This window comes from Harpia harpyja, chromosome 2 (assembly GCF_026419915.1).
Source record: "Harpia harpyja isolate bHarHar1 chromosome 2, bHarHar1 primary haplotype, whole genome shotgun sequence".
Taxonomy (NCBI): Eukaryota; Metazoa; Chordata; class Aves; order Accipitriformes; family Accipitridae; genus Harpia; species Harpia harpyja.
In genome coordinates, this window is record NC_068941.1 from 34561709 (window position 1) to 34581432 (window position 19724).

Here is a 19724-nt window from a genome sequence, read left to right on the forward strand (position 1 = left end):
AGAGATTTATATGGAATTAAGGCAGTCTGAGTATGGCCCAAAAGCATTTGGTCAAGTATCTGCCCCATTCACTAAGTCATTACCACAGCTCAGTCAGTGTGTAGTCACTCAACCCTGATGTTTGGTTTCCAGTTCACTTGGTTTCCAGTTTAGTTTCCAGCTGACTTTGTAATGTTTACACCTAAGACACAAGGGAAGTTTCAAAGCACTGCCAGCTCCTCTCTTGCTCGAAGCTCTGCTCCCATTTACCATGGCCTGCAGGCTCATACTCTTGCACAGCTGTATAGAAATTACATATCTGCTAAATTGATACCCATTAAATCATTTTGTAGAAATGAGTTTCTGCATCTGTGGTCTGAGTTGGCAAGTGGACCTGTGTAATGACCGTTCTGGGTGACCGGCCTTCTGCTGGCCATTCACAAATACTTCGTTCATTGATCTGCAGCTACAGGTTACTTCAAGTCCCCCAGCCTGCTTCATCTGGTGCTCTAGCATGGCTAGGCATGTGCAGCAGTGAGTGAGCACCAAGGGAGAGCAGAGCTGAGATTATCCCCCAGGTCTTAGCATAGCCCTCTCCTGCAGTGGGAAATGGGAATGGAGGTGGTAGTTGTTACTACAGTAGACATGATTTGAAGAGAAGGCAGGGGCTCTTGGAAAGAGTATACTGAGCTCCGCTCTGAGCTAAGCTCCTCTTTCCTTAATGCTGTGCTAACAGGATTTTTCTCCTTGCCCGTCAAACAGCCAGATGTTTTGAATGAGCCTGTCTGCACTGAATAATCTTGCTCTGGAAAATAAATGGAAGTAGGGTTGATTTATCACCTTTCTTTGGTTTTGTGAGAATAGATTGACAGAGATATGTTTAAAACAGATAAACCCCAATTCTTCTCCTTTCACAGTTCACTCACAAGGCCTGAAAAAGGGCCAGATGCGTTTCTGTCATTGTTGGCCTCTGTTTCAATGGCTTGAGGTTTGCATGGTGGTTTTAATGTTTGTTTGGTGTCGTCCTATCCCATTCGTGTCCCACGTCCCCCCCCTCCCCCCATTGGATACTACAATTTGTGATTCTTCTCTGCTAATAATGAGAGCTATGGAAGCAAATTTTAGCTTGCTGTGAGGCAGACATCTGCAGTGAGTCTGCAGGCCAGATTTTGAAAATCCAGGGTCTTTTTTCTTCCAGTGCCTAGGGCTTGATGTGCATCTCTGCAGATAATGTGTGTGTGCCCCTCTTCTTACCCCAGTATGTCTGTGACTGTAGAGTGAAGTCTGCACACAAGAGCTCTTTGTGCAGGCCTGGCTGAGTCACACAAAACAATGAATCTGGTGCCAAAAAGTGTTGCCTCTGTCCTTTTTTTCATTTAGCTCACTTCTCGTGCACCTCTGCAGCATGGTTTGGTTGAATTGCTTGAGGACTAAATATAATGAGCATAAAATTATTTTAACAGGGAGTCTGAACAGATATCTTTATAATATAACTGCTAAGAATATATATTTCTGTATGTGATGGTGACTGGGAGATGCTTCAGTGGCTCTGAATAGGGGGGGCTCCACTGGAAAGGGGGATATCTGTTGTTTGGGGTGGCTGTGGCACAGGTCAGACTTCTGATAAGAGTGTGAAGGCAGGATGGTCTCTTGATTCCATAGCACTTTCTCAGTTGGAGTTCTTCCCTGGGAGCAGTGTGTCTGCTTGTGCTGGACCTCTGTTCCTCAGCCTTGAAAGCAAATTACATTCTTTCTCCCTTTCTGGAAAACATTTTGAAAAAGAAAGCTGTATTTTATCAGGATAGGCTTAGGATTATGTTAGACTGGTTTGGCTTTGTTCCATATGCAGATGAGAAGCACATCCACTCATTAGCAAAGAAGCCTCCTTGGCCACCACTTCGAAAAGCAGAGGGTTGCTTTGGAGGTTTCTTCTTTTTCCTTCTCGTTCTTATGTAAGATTAGTCTTCACCCACCCCTCCAGTAGAGTTACAAACAATAGTAAATGCTGGTAGCATTAGAACTGGCATGAATGGCTTTATTAAAATGATAACGTAGTATGGGACTGACTTTTGTTGCCTGTGTGTGCTTCAGAAGGGACACAAAGAGGTGATAGTGGTGTTTCTTGGGAGTGCCAGTATTGTTGGCTTGCCCTGACTGGGTAGAGGATGCAAAAGTGGGCTTTGGTAGCTGAAAAAGTCTGAGAAAGCCTGATTTAGCCTGCAAAGAGTGAGGGAGATATGTTAGATGAGGGCAAATCCCAAAGTTCATTGGCAGGAGTTTCAGCTTGTATATAACTTACAGGAGCAAATTTTAGTGAAGAGATTAAATCAGTGCCTCTTTCTGAGACAAGTGTGTCTGAGTGCCTCTTTCTAGCAAGAGGCAGGTGCAATTGTACGCATGTCCCTCACCTTGCTGTATTTCTGAGTTACACCAGTTAGAAGATTTACATGAATGTCGTATCAAGAGAAACTAATTGAGTGGCTGCAAGAATAGAGGGTCTTGGGTATCTAGCTCTTAAAGAACTTAAATTCAGGTTTTAAATGTCATTTCTCATATTGTCACTGAATTCTATGATTCTATGATTCTAATTTGCATCCTGCTGCGAAGGCAAAAGTTAGAGCTTCTGAACATTCACAGTCCCTGTACTGTTTGGTGACTAGCATCCTAGACACATGTGTCTTAACATTTATAATTTCCATTACTTACTCTGTTTCACATTTCGACTTGCCACTGATTCTTTAGCCGAAGACCTGCGTGAAAAAGAAAGAACGTCTAACTTTACAACTGGTATAAACTGTGCACTGCAATATATGGGAGGTTTTTCTCAAAGGGGTTTCAAGTGGTCCTAAAACTTTGTGATGTTCCTGTAATAACTAAATTTGTATCCAAAAGTGTGGGGTTGGTTGTAGTTAGGAGCATTTTTGATTAAGGCTGTGCATGATAAACTTCAATCACAAAGTTGCATTTTTCATGGGAGGAGGAAACAAAAATTTCTGGTTATGAGGTTTGGCTTATCCCTAATCCTAGCAACCTCACATCAGATTTTACCTGGACTGATTCATTTCCCCTCCTGGAACTTTCTGAAGAGTAGGGAGGGGCTTTAGCAGACTCTGGCTATTCATGTTCTCTGCTGTACCTTCCTTAGAATTCAGCATGGCTTTGTCAGTCAGTTCTGAATATATCAGACTGGACACAAAGTCTTTCTCTGAAATGTAGAGGTAGAAATGTTATTAAAGTTCCCACTTGCTGATCTGGATGTTTAGGGGTGAATTCAGGAGTTCCCTTACCTCATTTTCAAAGGGCTTAAGGACATCAGAGAGACATGTTTTGTTTGCTTTCTGCCTTCCCCCAGTCCACAGCTCCACTGGGAGAGCACGTTTTTCCACCCTGCTCCAAACCTGAGTGCGCTGAGGTCTGAGTGACTAATTTCTATGTACTGTCACCTTACTGCTTAGCACAGCCACAACTGGGCCAAGCACACTTCACTGCATCCTATTCCTTCCACCTCAGCAACCCCCTCCAGTTCAGGTCTATGAGAATTTCAGGTTGTATGCAAATGTACAAGAGCACGTATTTTTCAGAAAGGGATGCAGATGCTTGTGTTACCTTTTTTACTTGCCCTTGCGAACCATTTTTGGATCTCGGTAAGTGAATCTGTCTGCAAAATTTCGCTCAGTTTTTCCAGCACCTGGAAGATGTACAGGATGGTTACCACGAAGGAAGAGAAGCTGATTTGCAACAGTTTTTGCATGTGTTTTAGTTAAGCTCTAGCTGTGTGAGTGTGCAGTTCTACAGCTGTGCAAATTGCCTAGCCTAAGATGTCCCATCAGTTTTGCCACAGTGTGAGCTAAGGACAGCAGTCTGCAAAAGGTGATGTTGAGCGAGTGCCGTGTACACAGCACTTCAGAGACACAGGAAGGAAATCCTAAGCAGTGTTTACTACATATAAAACCCCTTGCATGTGATGTAATATTTGCAGGCTGGTTTTAGAGAACAAGTTTCAGCCCATGTGCCAGCTGCATTGCTCCCCCAGTGACTGCCCATAGCAGCTTGTGTTCAGGTGAAAGAAACTAAAGAATAAATGCTAAATACAGAAGTCAGTAGACTCCGCATTGGGGCATTGGGGGAAGGGAATCTGACCAATAAAGTCCCATCCTATCCTCAGGAGAAATAAAAATGTGTAACATCATAGGAAGCCATATACTGTAGCACTCATGTCTTACCTTTATTTTCTGATCCAGGTAGCTCGAGTCAGAATTCACATTATTCTGGATGCAAGGACTGTAATCCAAGTTGATGAGTGGAGTGGAGGGCTGGGTGAGAGACATGACGTGGTTTCCCTCTCTATTTGCAGGTTGTGCAGAGGCTTGGAATTGTTTTTTCAAAAGCTTTTCCAAAATAGAAAACAATGTGTAAAGGAATGGCTTGACTCCATTTAAGCAGCAATTAAAGGCAACGTGAAGTGTATGGCTAACACTAGTCCCCGGCAAGGCTGTGCAACAGAAAACACATCTAAAACTGTTACTTGGTTGAATATAACCACCTGTAGGTTAATTGGATAGGTTAATTGTTACAGCTTCTAATATACAGTCACTGAGAATAATAGTAGATATCCATGGCATAATGCGTAACATTGGAGGAATGAAAGTGATGCCAGATAACTACTGATGGAAATCAGATGAGAAAGGGATTAAATCTGGACCTCTGTGGTCTGTTTGCTTTTCCATCATGGGTTTGTAGCATGCTGCTGAGCCACTACTCTTCATTTCTCTGTGTGCAGGCTTCACCAGTCTATTAAAGGACGAGGAATTAAAATGTGATTGGCAGAATGTTCTGTTTGTAAGTGCAGAGGAAAAGCAAAAGGCAGCTAACAGCTATTAACAAACTAGTTTACTGAGTGAGGCTATATGACAGTATCTGTCCATTATGTAGTTATTTTGCAGCCAAACCACAGTAAATGCAGTTTGAAGAACTGTGTTTTGCATGTATAAATGAACAGTAAAAATATAGCATGGTCTTTACTATACCCAGCTCAGGAACCACATAACATTTAGAGAGACCCCCACCCCCAGTTAAAATAGAAAATTTAGGAGAAAAGTGAGTCCTTATTTTTAGCATCTTTACTGCAAAACGTCTTCGTAGTGCCCTCTGCTGTCCAGTAGCAGTGCAGAAACACTTGCATTCCCGTTTTCTCAAGAGTGTGCAATCCTCCTTGTGATACCGTTTGTAATGGAATACTGACTTAGCCCTCAGCTCTCGTACAGTCGCAGTAGGGGAGACGAGTAATTAGATAGCCCGCAGCTTGAGACTAAGGAGTTATTGCAGGAAGAATCTTTTACTGGAATTTATGAACACAGCAGCAAGGTTGGATCTAAAGCCCAGTGTGCTGCTTCCACAAAACAGTGTCAGCAAAAGTAAAACTGTTGGCAATAAGTAATCTAAAGAATCTTTGCATTGTGAGGGGAGGAAGTTTTTTCTTGTGCTTGGTTGTCGTATAGTGTGACGTTTTTTCCTCAGCAGTTTGAAACAAAGTGAATTTTATTCCCATCTTCATTGGGTTTGGCCATTTTTCTTGCTAGCAAAGCACAGTGACATTTACAGAGCTGAAAGTGATACAGTTGTAGCTTAGTTATCACCCTACTTGACACGATCTCCCTTCCAAGCTCTCGTGTTCTACGCATGGGATCCTCACATCCCTCCTTTTGGTTCTGCGCTGTCCTCCTTAGCAGTCTGAGACTGTCAATTCAGGGTACAGTGTTGAGAAGTGAGAGAGAGAGTGCCGAAATAAAGAGCTGTGTCTTTTTTTCCCTTACCTTTTCAGGTGAAGAAGGGTTATTTTGAATCCTTCCAGGAACTTCTGCACATCCTTCTGGAAATCAACAGGCAGAGTGTTTTCTCAAGTTGAAGAATAAAGGCCATAAGATACACCTTATGTTATATTGGGGCGGGGGGCATTTTTAATCGGTAAAATGCACAAGCCATATTTTAGATATCTCTAAGGGGGTTTATTTCTTTCCTTTTTTGCTTGCTTTTACTACCTCACATAGTACATTAATGCAATTATTTGCTGAGATGTCTAAGAAATCTGAAGAAAATCCTGGAAAGTGTATTTCATAGATACATGCTTATAGTGCTGTGTAACTACTACTGCAGAGTGTTGCTTACGGATGGCATAATTGCTGATAATTGTGAAGTTATTAGATGTCTAGTGTGCATATAATCTCTAAAAGCTATGAAGATGCAAGTGTAATTAGCAAGGAGAAATCTTGTAAAATGTGGCGACTAACATACATAGAAGGGAAGAAATACTTGCCTTTTAAATGTACGTTCATTGCCCTATGTTCCCTTTACCTGGACCTGAGCTGTGATGACACAGTGCCCTGACTGAGACCCGGTTGCATCTTTAACAGCTCAGGTTCCTCTTCTGCTGCTGTATAATAGGGCAGTTTGGTGCCTCTACTCACGTGTCATGGACTGTGGAGTGCCTAGCTCCCTTCGCATGAAGCCCTCGAGCTTTGGAAGGTAGCAGTTGGCAGACACGTTGCTTGTGGCATTCCTAGTTAGCACATGTTCTTGATCAGCTTCTTGGTTGAGGATGACTTTGTTGCCAGCAGATGGGTATTCTCTTGAAAAGCTGCTTCTTACAACACAGACCAGAGCATTGTTTAATCCTGTGCAAAAAAATGAAGGATACAGTCTTTACTACAATAAACACCCACAGTTAACTTAGCAGGTGATCTCCAAGGAGAGTCTCGGCTGGAAGAATGGAAAACAGGGGTGTCAAACCTGAAATTTGTGTGTAATAATACAGGGCTTACAGAATGGTGTGTAGACAGTGAATAAACTTGGCATACTTGAATAGATGGCAGAGGGCTGTAAGCAGTCTGTTACAGAGGACAGTGTGATCAATCACTACCTGAACAGTGATGACGTTGCAGATAAAATCTGGAGAGTGGCCAGGTAGGGTGAAGAATGCTCATTTAGCAATGCCAATCAGGAGATAAGAAACATTGTTCTACCTCTCTTAAAAAGCTTGTAGTTTTCAATGAGAGTTGCAGCATTTAATGAAGAACTAGAACCCTCCTTTCTTAGCCAGGGTAAAAGGAATTTTATAAACAACCACTATTTTTATCATTATTGTAAGTTAAACTGGATTTAACATGGCAAAGAAGCAGTGGTATTAAGTAGCTGATGAGGATTTTCAGAACCTTGATTCTGTTTAGTATCTGACATAAGACAAATCTTAAGCAGAAAGTAATTACAGCTAAACATTACTCTACTGAGAGTACAAATATATCCACCAAATTAATCTGGCTAAGCTGTGTAAGACTTTGGTCTTTACTGGCTGTGGTCAGCTTGTCTTTTTTACCAGGTTCTAGAAAAAGAGAGAGATACACACACAAATACATACTTTATTTTTTTATGTGTTCTATGTTTTTACGTTAGGTAGATTTTATATATACATATATATGCACACACAGATACACAGAGTTGTGTACATTATATGCTGGGTGGTCAATCTGAAAGGAGGAGTCTTGCTTTGTTCCTTCAAAGGCACCCCTTCCAAGATGCAAGAAATTCAATTTTATTCCAAACTGATTTGGTCCTGCATCACCCTTCATCCCTTATTACAGAAGTTGTATCACAGACTCATCAGCTACCAATACCAATCCTGATGAAATATCTACTTACTCTAACAGTCCCCAAGAAACTCAGCAGAGACTTTTTTTGCCCGTCATGACCCTTCTGTTCCTTCTGCAGTATAGATCTGGCCTTGTATCAGCAATTTTCCTTCAGCTGCTGCCAGAAAGATGTCTTTGTGCAAACCTCCAGGGTCAGCTTCTGAAACAAAAGCTAATCCCTAGAAGTACTATTTCGTGTGCTGATGCAAATGGCACACTGATTTTGACTGTATTCCTTTCAGGTATAGGCAGAGTAATCACAGCTAGATCTAGCATACAGCAGAGCAGCATGGTGTTTTTAGAGCACCAGGTTACTCTTATTAAATGCTGCATTGTGTAATATGTTGCTCCTGGAAAGGTACAAGAATTATTTAGGTGAGAGTGAAATAGAGAAGAAAATTGTGACAACCTGTCTCTGGCACTTATAGTACACTTGTGAGCACAGAAGGAAAGAGGAAGAAATTATTTTAGCTTGAAGGAAATTATTTTAGTTTAAAAGAAATCCCAGACAGTTGTCTTGGTAAAATAGTTGTAGTTGTACCTTGTAAAGAATTTAGTACTGCTAACCTTTACGTTACCAACCTGAGTGGTCTCAACAACTCTTACCTGGCATGTGACAGACCATCCTAGGATGGGGAATGTTCCTGGAAAAGTAGTACTTTACCCTTGAGCAGCTAGGCTGAGAGTAACATCGGTCATACTTCCACATGTGGTTAAACTGAGGTTCATACACTGACAAGAAATCAGTATTTGTTGTGTAAACTTTCTTATTCTTTTGCGGAGTGTCTTTCTGCAGAGCAGGTTGGCTCTTCTGCTGATTGCCTGAGGCCAAACACTGGAGGTGAAGTAAAGAACATGAACTCACATAGACTGAAAGGTAGTGGGAACTTCAATTACTCTTTTTTCTTGTTATTTCTACCTTTTTCATATACAATTTGGAGAAGCACAGGAGGGTGGAAGCAAGCTACCTACTGCTCCACTCCTAGGTAGTTACCTCGGGCAACCAACGCTGCTTGTGTATGCCGCTCCTTCCTGTGCATATCTGAGACACCTTTTCATAGTAACAGACTGTATTGAAGCAGGGGGAGTGGATTGCTTTCTGACTTGTGACAAGAACTGCAGGGACAAGTGATGATAGCAAAGGAGACATCGAGGCCTTTTTAGTTTCTATCTTTACTAAGGGTTGTGTATGCAGAGGGGCAGTCCCATGTCTCTCAGTAGTTGGTATCTATTCTGGATTTTGGTTTTAGGGGTTGAATAATAGACTAGTAGCTTATTACCATTAACTTGTTTGGTTTTTTTCCTTTCCTGTAGTAGCAGTCATTAATCTTCACACTGTTCTTTGCCTCTGGCACTTCCTTAGAATACTCAGTACCATAACGTCTAAGATTGGGAACATCCTAAGAATGGCAGTTTATTGAAGGCACCTTGCAAATGTCACACAGAAGAGTAACATCAGGAGAGACTCTGGAGCTAAGTAAGGCAGCCCAATCTGCTCCCTGTATAACAACCAGTGCAACTAAGGAAAGGTGACAGGTGATAGTGGTAGGTGACACTCTTCTGAGAGGTACAGAGGCACCCATTTGCTGAGCTGACACACTCTCTAGAGAGGCGTGCTGCTTACTGGGGGCTTGTATCAGGGATGTCACCAAGAGACCACCAAGCCTTGTACAGTCCACTGACTATTATCTGCTGCTGTTGTTTCATGTGGGCACCAGTGATACAACCAGGAGCAGTCTGAGGAGTATCAAGAAGGATTACAGAGCCCTGGGAGTGGCGGTAAGGGACCCTGGAGCACAGGTAGTTTTTCATCAGTCCTCCCAATCAAAGGGAAGGGGTTTGAAAGAGCCAGTCAAATCTGGCAAATCAACAAATGGTTACGGGACTGGTGCCACAGCCATGGGTTCGGCTACTTAGACCATGGGACTCGCTTTGAGAAACGTGGTCTACTGGTGGCAGATGGGGTCCATCTGTCAGAGAAGGGGAAGAGCATCTTTGGTCATAGGCGTGCCAAGCTGGTGAAGAGAGCTTTAAACTAAAGTTGCTGGGGGAGGGGAACCTCAATCCATCCCACTCCTACCAGTTTGATGCCAGTGCCAGCAGTGAATGCCCAGAGCCTAGAAAGGGATCACAGGTCAGCAGGAGAGCACCTGAAGAGCAGCACAAAGGAATTCCAGCCACTCCAGCCAGTAAGTCAGCTTCATCAGGGGCCCAACTTAAATGCAAACAAACGTAGCATGGGGAATAAGCAAGAGGAATTAGAGACGTGCACATGCCTGTAGGGCAATGATCTTATTGGCATCACGGAGATGTGGTGGGATGGCTGCTATGACTGGAGTGTTGGAATGGAAGGATACAGGGTTTTTAGGAAGGACAGGCAGGGGAGATGAGGAGGGGGTGTCACCATCTATGTCAATGACCAGCTGGAGCGCGTGGAGCTCTGCCTCGGGATGGATGAGGAGCTGACCAAGAGCTTATAGGTCAGGATTAAAGGGAGGGCAGGGACAGGTGACATTATAGGGGGAGTCTGCTACAGGCCACCCAACCAGGAAGACGGAGCGGATGAGGCTCTCAGGAGCAGCCTCATGTTCACAAGCCCTAGACCTCATGGGGGACTTCAACCACTCCAATATCTGTTGGAGAGACAAGCCAGCAGGGCATAAGCAATCCAGGAGGTTGCTGGAATGCGTTGATGATAACTTCCTTCTCCAAGTGATAGAGGAGCCAACAAGGAGAGGTGCTATGCTGGACCTTGTTCTCACCAGCAAGGAGGGGCTGGTGGGGAATGTGAAGCTCAAGGGCAGCCTTGGCTGCAGCGACCATGAAATGGTGGAGTTCAAGAGCCTTAGGGCAGTGAGGAGAGTGCACAGCAAGCTGGCTACCCTGGACTTCAGGAGAGCAGACTTTGGCCTCTTCAGGGGTCTGCTTGGTAGAGTACCATGGGATAAAGCCCTGGAGGGAAGAGGGGCCCAAGCAAGCTGGTTAGTACTCCAAGCTCAGGAGCAATGCCTCCCAACAAAGAAGAAGTCAGGCAAAAACGCCAGGAGGCCTGCATGGATGAACAAGGAGCTCCTGGACAAACTCAAACACAGAAAGGAAGACTACAGAGGGTGGAAGCAAGGACAGGTAGCCTGGGAGGAATACAGAGAAATTGTCCGAGCAGCCAGGGATCAGGTTAGGAAAGCTAAAGCCCTGATAGAATTTAATCTGGCCAGGGCCGTTAAGGGCAACAAGAAAAGCTTCTGTAGGTACATTGGTGACAAAAGGAAGGCTAGGGAAAATGTGGGCCCTCTCTGGAAGGAAACGGGAGACCTGGTTACCTGGGACATGGAGAAGGCTGACGTACTCAATGATGTTTTTGCCTCAGTCTTCACTGGCAAGTGCTCCAGCCACACCACCCAGGTCACAGAAGGCAAAGGCAGGGAGTGGGAGAATGAAGAACCATTGGAGAAGATCAGGTTCGAGACCGTCTAAGGAACCTGAAGGTGCACAAGTCCATGGGACCTGATGAGATGCATCCATGGGTCCTGAGGGAACTGGTGGATGAAGTGGCTAAGTCACTATCCATCATATTTGAGAAGTCATGGCAGTCTGGGGAAGTTCCCATGGACTGGAAAAGGGGAAATAAACCCCTCATTTTTAAAAAGGGAAAAAAGGAAGACCCGGGGAACAACAGGCCAGTCAGTCTCACCTCTGTGCGTGGCAGGATCATGGAGTAGATCCTTCTGGAAAGTATGCTAAGGCACATGGAAAATAAGGAAGTGATTGGCGACAGCCAGCATGGCTTCACTAAGGGCAAATCATGCCTAACAAATTTGGTGGTCTTCTGCGACAGGGTTACAGTGTTGGTGGATAAGGGAATAGCAACTGATGTCATCTACTTGGATTTGTGCAAAGCATTTGACACTGTCCCACACAACATCCTTGTCTCTAAATTGGAGAGACATGGATTTGAAGGATGGACCACTCACTGGATAAGGAATTGGCGAGATGGTCACCCTCAAAGAGTTGTTGTCAATGTCTCAATGGCCAAGTGGAGACCAGTGACGAGTGGCATTCCTCAGGGGTCGGTATTGGGATCAGTGCTGTTTAACATCTTTGTTGGTGACATGGACAGTGGGATTGAGTGCACCCTCAGCAAGTTTGCAAACACCACCAACCTGTGTGGTGTGGTCGACATGCTGGAGGGAAGGAATGCTATCCAGAGGGATCTTGACAGACTTGAGAGGTGGGCCTGTGCGAACCTCATGAAGTTCAATAAGGCCAAGTGCAAGGTCCTGCACATGGGTTGGGGCGATCTCAAGCACAAATACAGGCTGGGCAGAGAATGGATTGAGAGCAGCCCTGCGGAGAAGCACTTGGGGGTGTTGGTTGATGAGAAGCTCAACATAACCCAGCAATGTGTGTTTGCTGCTTCAAAAGAAGCATGACCAGCAGGTTGAGGGAGGTGATTCTCCCCCTCTACTCCACTCTTGTGAGACCCCACCTGGAGTACTGTGTTCAGCTCTGGGGCCCCCAACATATGAAGGACATGGACCTGTTGGAGTGAGTCCAGAGGATGGCCACAAAGATGATCAGAAGGCTGGAGCACCTCTCCTATGAAGACAGGCTGAGAGAGTTGGGGTTGTTCAGCCTGGAGAAGAGAAGGCTCAAGGGAGACCTTCCAGCAGCCTTCCAGTACCTAAAGGGGGCCTACAGAAAAGCTGGAGAGGGACTTTTTACAAGGCCATGTAGTGATAGGATGAGGGGTAATGGCTTTAAACTGAAAGAGTGGAGATTTAGATTAGACGTAAGGAAGAAGTTCTTTACTGTGAGGGTGGTGAGGCACTGGAACAGGTTACCCAGAGAAGGTGTGGATGCCCCATCCCTGGAAGTGTTCAAGGCCAGGTTGGATGGGGCTTTGAGCAACCTGGTCTAGTGGAAGGTGTCCCTGCCCATGGCAGGGGGGTTGGAACTAGATGATCTTTAAGGTCGCTTCCAACCCAAACCATTCTATGATTCATTCTATGATTCTATGATTCATTCTAAGATTCAAATATAAGAAATTCACCTGTAAGGGCTGCTGATTGTAAGAGCCTGGATGGGCTGAGAATGGAATAAGCATTTGTCAGTTATCTGTTGGGGTCAGGAAGCAGCATATTTCAAGGAATATGTGGAGAGAAGAGGGTTGGGAAAGGACAGGACATCTTTTTAAGCAGCTCTTAATGTTTTGCAAGGTTACGTTTTTATTCCATAACTACATCTGACTAGGGGAAAAACTCAAGTGAACTGACAGATTTTGCAATGTGCATAGAAGGTCAACAGACGTGAGAAGGGTTGCCCAACTGAAACCAAAAAGTATAAATTCCATAGTTGAAGGTCTTGTGTTAAGGTCATCCTATGCCCTGACAAACCAACTGGGGCAAGGTCAGTGTTTGTCACCTGTGAATCATCACATTTCAGTGCATGAGGCAGGGTGGAAGCTACGGTTAATACAAATAGTTTGTAGCTTACAGCAAGCTCAGCCTTTTTTTTTCAAATTTAAAATACCTGTATCTCCTGATATCAAAAGTAAAAATACACATCTTTTGATTTTGGTTGTAGTGGATTGTTTGAATAATGAAATAATGAAAATGGCTATTTTGTGTAACATCCTGATTGCATTTGTATTTCTCAGCCAACTTTTATAACTTAAAAAAAAAAAAAAATTAATTGGGAGACTAGCTTTTCCAAACCCCTATACATTTTTTTACCATAAAATGTCCTCTCCATATGCTTAAGATTAAATGCTTACTCAAAATAGTGTATAAAGTAACTTGGAGGAGCAGAAATTACATTCGTTATTCTGGGCCTTCTGTTTTTCTACATAATCCTACTTACGTTTTTGTGTTGGCTCTCTATAAAGGACTAACTATATCTAACGAAGTTTTTTAAAATTAAGTTCATGTGGGAGGGTTCTCTTCTTTAATAAATTGTTTAGTGGGTTTTCTTTGGTAATCTAAACTGTCTTGTGAAACATACTTTTAGAATCTCACTAGTTATTTAGCAACCTCAGAGTATTATATACAATAATTGCTGGTACAATATGTTTTGGGGATTTTAGGTGTATTACTTTACCAAAATAGCAACTTATGACATTGTTAATATTTAAATCAGTAGAATTAAATGCAGTGATACCATGAACAATTGGATGTTTAACAGAACGATGTTACCAGCCAGCGCTGTCATTTTTGTATTGTAGGTAAAATCACACACAAAATGTTGATTATCATTGCAGTATTCAAAAATACTTAAAGGCTTCCTGTTTCCTTACAAAGGATGCGTACAACAGTTATTTAGAGTAGTCTTATATCTGACTGTGCTAATGGGTTCTTGAGAAAAAATGAAACTTAGGTCATTTATTGCTTTTTCACTAGTTCTCAATCTATACCCGGAAAGTGTGTAAGTGATGTTGTAATGGACAGAAAGGTCTAACTACCTGAGAAGCAGCGCAGTAGAGGACCTCCTCGGCAGGATGCTAAGTCGGCAGTACCTTTTTGCCTGCTGCAGCAGGTAACATTCACCCTGTAGCAAGGATTCACATCTTTCCTTGGGTAGGGGTCTTCAGCTGAGGGAGCAGCAGCCTGGCTTGTCTGCTCTGCTGAGCAGCTGTGACAGGCGCAGGACTGGTGATCCAGGGAGGTTCTAGAACCGATTCTGTTGACAATTCTGAACTGTGCGCCACCATGGCAGCAGCACAGCCACATCTTTTGCCTGATGTTAGCAGAGGGAAGAGCTTGTATACCTCCAGTTCATCCTTTATGTTTTTAGCACTCTTCCTCTTTAACATGAGGATATTCGTGACCAGAAATAACCGATTTCTGTAGAGAATTAATATTTGCATGTGGACACAGAAAAAAAGGCTGTGCACAGGACTATAAAATCACCTGACCTTGGGGTTTTGTGTTCAAGAAAATTCATACTTTTGGACTAGATTTTAGGGATGATTTTTTCTAGAGTACAAGTGCAGCGCTACATAGTTTCAACAGGTGAAATTGTCATCATCAAGTAGGGTTAATGGGGTTAAATGAGTAAGCGTAAAAATGTGTTTTCAGGCATTGACCAGTAAGGATCTTAAATGTAGTCATGCGATTGCTGTTTGAATCTAGTAACAGGAAGAAAATCTAGAAATCTGTATTGTAATGTGGCCACTGTTTATTGCCAGAGATTTCTCCAGTGGTGCTTTGTCCACAAAAACAAGATTCCTGCTACACTGAAGTTGCAACTCCAGTACACTTTTCAGGTCACCTTAGAAACCCTCCAAGTTTACAAGCGTTATTATATAGACTCAGACACTAAGTCACAGGATATTTTGTGTCTCAGTTTCACAGGCTCCTATTTCCTTACCACCGCTCATATTCCAGAAAGCACAGCTGTTGGAGATGACTTTTCCCTCCCTGTGATGGTGGACCAGAATCAGTGCTTTTGGTCGCACAGGGGGGCCATAGCAGTCCATTAGCTTGTGGTCTCCAGGTGCAGCTATTTCAGGACATTATACCTGTGAGTGACTGCTACTCATTTAATTTTTTGTTGGTTTTGTAGGTTTTGCAAGCCATCTTGGGAACAAAGAGGAGGATAAAAACTTTGGCTCTGAGGTCATCAATAAATTACATTTAAGTTTCTCGTCATGATTTTAAGGTCTTTTGCAGAAAAATGGGGCACACTTTCTTTTTGTACTTAGCAGAAGTGGGAATATATGGCATTGTCCACAAGAAGTTGGAGAAAAGCAATAAATGGAAGAAGTGTGGGGAGGTTTTTTTACACTTGGAGGGGAAAAAGAGGAGTGTGACTGGTGTGACTCTTTGTCATTACAACGAACGTTTGGATAACTTACAGGCTAAGATGCTATGGAATCTTTTCAAGAAGAGAAGGCAGCTGATAGCAGAAGCTCTAAGAAAGGGTCCATGCAGCTGCTAGCTTCTGATCCTGCAACCCAAAATGGCCTGTTACCATTTGCTTTGTTCTAAGGCCCATGTAGAGAAGAGGCTGTTGTCGTGGAGGCACATAGGTAGCATGAAGCACGGGCTGATTTTGAGTTGTCACACGTGGGGACACAAAGTGTCAGGACCTGTGGGGCATGTGTTAAGACGTATATTTTGTTTCTGAAAACACTTTTATCAATTCTTTTTAAATAAAGCCAACAAGGTTGGCATGAAATTGTGGATCTACTTCCTCATGAATCCTCTGTGTCTATAGATGGGGGAAGAGCACAAGAGAGCCAGAGTTAACAGAAAATACCTGCATCTTTGCTACATGTAAGAAACACCGGGGCATTGTTGCAAGGAAGGATTCAAGAAATTCAAAGAATGTGGAAGGGACTGCAAGGTAGAAGTCTTTCATACTGCTGTTCAGTTAATTTTCGAGTAAACTATGACAACAAAATGACTTACTGGGGACCACGACTGTCTGCCTACAGAACAGAGTGCAAGCTGCAAACCTTGTTTTTCCAGTATACTTCAGCTTTTTATAATCACTTGGGATTTACAAGTAGTTCCTATAAAAGCAACCTAAGCAAATAGCCAGCTGGAGTCATTAAAAGGGAGCTGCCATTAAGATCTCACATAGTGCAGTATTGTCTTTATCCAAATACAGCAAATGAAAGTGAGGTTCTGGAACAGCACTTCCCTGAGATGCAGTACAAGGAGCTTAACTTTATTTGGTAAATTGATGAAAGGGATCATTTGGGAAAACTTTTGGTTTTTACAAAGCAGAGGGATAGATTCATTGACTGGGAAATACAATCTAATTCTGTGACTAGGATGCCTATGGAGAGGTACTACTGCTGATGCTGCAAGACAACTTCATAATGTGTTAAACGTTAAAGAGATGATGACATATCTAAAAGGAGAAAGGGAGAATTGATCGAGCCAGGTGAAGAGCAGTAGTGTTAGTTGCCAAAGTTGTGTGTTCTGTGATGTTTGGATACTGTATGGTTCCCTTATTCAGCTCAGCCTGTTGATTTCAGTGGGAGGTGAAAGGATGAAATATTATTAAGGTATTGGAATCTGCCTGTAATTCTGGCACTTTGCCTTTTCACACTTTCCATGGAGCTGACCCATATTTCTTCCACTATAGTGCTATAAAAATACTAAGATGATTTTTAAATTTTAAAAGGAATAGCTCTTTTAGACATGTATTTTGTTGCTGTATGAAAAACATTTTCCAAATGTTAATTGAGGTTGAAATTGAAAAAAAAGGTTGAAATTGTGCCTGGGTCCACCAGTTTGGACATAATGAAGGATCTTAAGTTACTCTTGAAACTTATTCTTATCTATATCTTCACATCAGTTATCTATACGATCTTTACCTTGGACCGCCCTCCAGGAGTCTGGGCTCAACGTGAAGTCCTATTTTCAAAAGCCTAAGTAAGTCTTGTGGAAAGCAAGAAAGATTTGGCACATAAGCTGGGTGTATACGTAGGGAAAACTCAGAACTAGATTTGGGGATTTGCATGTACAGAATAACAAATCCAAGAATTTATGCAATGCCCATCTGTATAAGAAAACAGCTATGATGTTCTGTAGAAGTGTAAAACTGAGCTGGAGAATTAAGTTTTAAAGGTACATTAGATCTTGCACCCAGCTAGAACTCAGAAGTTGAGAAAGATGGGGCAGATAGAGCAGAGCATTACAGATTTCTTTCAGCTTTGGATCAAACAGCAACTGAAATCTTGAAATGAAAGGCTGGCTGAAAATGCTTTGAGAGTTATTGATAAAAGTCTTGGTGAAAGGTAATTGAAAGAAGTCTGGGTTAGTGGGTGATTCCAGCAATTTCCTTTGGTTTCAAAATTTGTTAATGTTTCTTAAAGCAGTGGTTCTCAGGAGGGGCTATCTTTGTGTCCGTGGGAAGGTGCTTCTGAAAGACCTCTAGTCAAAGGTGGAGAGACACAATATCTGTTCCAAATGGCATCCAACTTTTTGATTTAAAAAAATAGATTGTAGAGTAAGCAGCTTTAGCTACAGTCCTGGTAGCAGTCCTGTGCAATTTCCTATGCAATTCAGAGGATTATGACCTACATAAAGATCTACAGTAAAGTAAAACCATGAACCACTTTGTTGTCCCCATTCCTACAATTCCCAACTCCAGCTCTATAGTCATAGAGAAAGAAGCATTCAGGATCATATCATGGAGATACAAAGATAACTTTCCCAGTGCCAGATGTTCTTCAGGCAAAAGAAATACCATCTCTGTTTTCGATTGCATTTGTGGCAGTTGCTAGCTAAAATCAGTTTACAAGCAGAACAGCCTGGGACAATAAATAGCAACTGTGAGTAAATAATGACAAAACAAACAGAAATGGTAGATAAAAGCCTCTGATCTTTCTATGTTCAAATATCTCCAGGCTGCGAGGGGAGGGACTGCTGTAACATTTGAAGATCTGGATCCTTTCATGAACTGCCAGTTGGGAGACATTGCAAGGCAGTTATTATCAGTGCTTACTATCAATTGGGAACCTGCTTCCTCCTGACTGAATTCCTTGATTTTATCACTCCTTTCAGGAGTGGATTTAGTATGTTCAATAATGCCAGATATGATTATTTAATAAGTAGGAACATTTATTCAGTGGTTAAGTGCCCCTCTTGGTTCTGATTTCAGGCTAAAATCAGGCAGTAAATTGCTTTGCTTCTCTAAGCTTTTTCTTTCCACCTATTTATTTTACTGGTACCTGACAACCATAATTCCATGTTTGATCCAAAGATATGCTGGTGGTGGGCATAAAGCTTCCTCCAGCTCCCCTTGTACAGTGGTGCGCACAGAAAAGGTGAGGTGGGACTGAAAAGGAAAGCCAACAAAGCTCTACAGGCAGCACATACTGCTGGCTTTGGAGATCACTAAATGTACTTTAATTTTTTTTTGCATTTTGGATTTACATATTGTATGCAAATTATAGCACTGGTTGGCACTCTGGTGTTCTAGCTTGTGGCATGTTATTTAAGAAAGCACATTTATTCCTTGTTTGCAATCTACAGGCCTGGCTGTCTTATTCTCAAGATTTTCAAGATGGACACACTTGCATATTTCAGGCATGGTCCACTAAAGCATTGCACTGGAAACAGAGATTAATCACTGTGCTGTTTTATAACAGGAAAAGACAAGAAATTAGTTTCTGGTAACACAAATAAATGCTCACCTGTAGTGCTCTCAGGCATTTCTTAAAGAAAAATCCTTCTTTGAATCCTAGCTTCAGCTGCACAAAGTTAACAAAACTGTAGAAAAATAGGCAGAGAAGTTCTCTGCTTCACCCTGCTGTCCCCAGGGAAGATCAGCTCTGGCATGCTTGTCTAACCAGGTCTTACAGACCTCCAAGATGATGGTGCCACACCATCTCCAAGCAATCTACCTTTTTTGCTATCCATGCCCAGAGGAAGTTTTTTTCTGCAGTGTAATTTGAATCTTCCTTATTTCAGTGTAAGTCAATTTTTTCCGTGGCCACCATGGAGATGGAGAACAGAGCATTAAAAAGAAAAGCTGCACAGAAGCTCTAGAAGAATATGATCACTGTGTTTCACCATCAGACATCATTGCTCTGCTTATGAAAGCTCTGATTTTCATTGCTGAGCTTTGAAAAGTTTTGGATACTGCCAGAACTATTACTCAGCAATCCTGAGCAGCTGCTGAACAGCAGAATACATCCAGAGATCTTTACACCTGTCTAATATAACATTAGAAAGGCAATAAAGAAAGTATGGCTTGATGAACCTGAGAAGAAAGTCTCAGAAGCAGGAAATATGAAGGGGATATGGCAGAAAGTCAAACCTTCTGGATGAAATAGGCAAACTTAACTTTAGTGGCATGCAACAGGGAGGTCACAGCAAGGTGCCATAAGTAAGCCTGCTGTCTCGTTCCCTTCCCGCTGAGACTCAGCCCCCCTGGTTGTGGGTGGGACGTGACAGATCTACCAGATTTTTGAAGTCAGGGACCCCTGCAGCATTCATCTGCATCTGTGTTGTGGCAATTTCCCAAACACTGTACTACTGCAGGTTAGCGTACTAGCCCCCTGCTTGTCCTTTTCCTGGATTCAGGTCAATCTATCTTTGATTTGGT

General features: G+C 42.7%; 2 protein-coding genes across 11 annotated transcripts in view; one reads left to right on the forward strand and one right to left on the reverse strand.

Moving 5' to 3' along the window:
* LOC128136373 (alcohol dehydrogenase 1) overlaps positions 1-19724 on the forward strand; it is a 58245-nt gene that overhangs the window by 17752 nt on the left and 20769 nt on the right. Inside the window, exon 1 of one of the 9 annotated variants that reach the window (XM_052775881.1) lies at positions 8520-8538. The exons of 7 other annotated variants lie outside the window; for them this stretch is intronic. The gene's annotated coding sequence lies outside the window, so the exon portion shown is untranslated. Of the gene's footprint in view, positions 1-8519; positions 8539-14067; positions 14193-19724 lie in introns of those variants that run through there. One more of the 9 variants, XM_052775871.1, reaches the window with a different exon arrangement.
* On the reverse strand, positions 1043-19382 carry C2H4orf17 (chromosome 2 C4orf17 homolog). Of its 2 annotated transcripts, none has more exons than XM_052775952.1 (9): positions 18811-19382; positions 8268-8496; positions 6444-6650; positions 5793-5848; positions 4203-4367; positions 3586-3667; positions 3028-3184; positions 2686-2729; positions 1043-1740 (listed from the first exon to the last, which is right to left on the reverse strand). In XM_052775952.1, exons 2-9 carry the CDS (start codon positions 8368-8370, stop codon positions 1649-1651), a joined length of 906 nt encoding a protein of 301 aa, XP_052631912.1. In that variant the 5' UTR covers positions 8371-8496; positions 18811-19382; the 3' UTR covers positions 1043-1648. The 2 variants fall into 2 exon arrangements, with proteins under 2 accessions (XP_052631912.1, XP_052631921.1); XM_052775961.1 differs by lacking the exon at positions 18811-19382 and adding an exon at positions 14119-14209.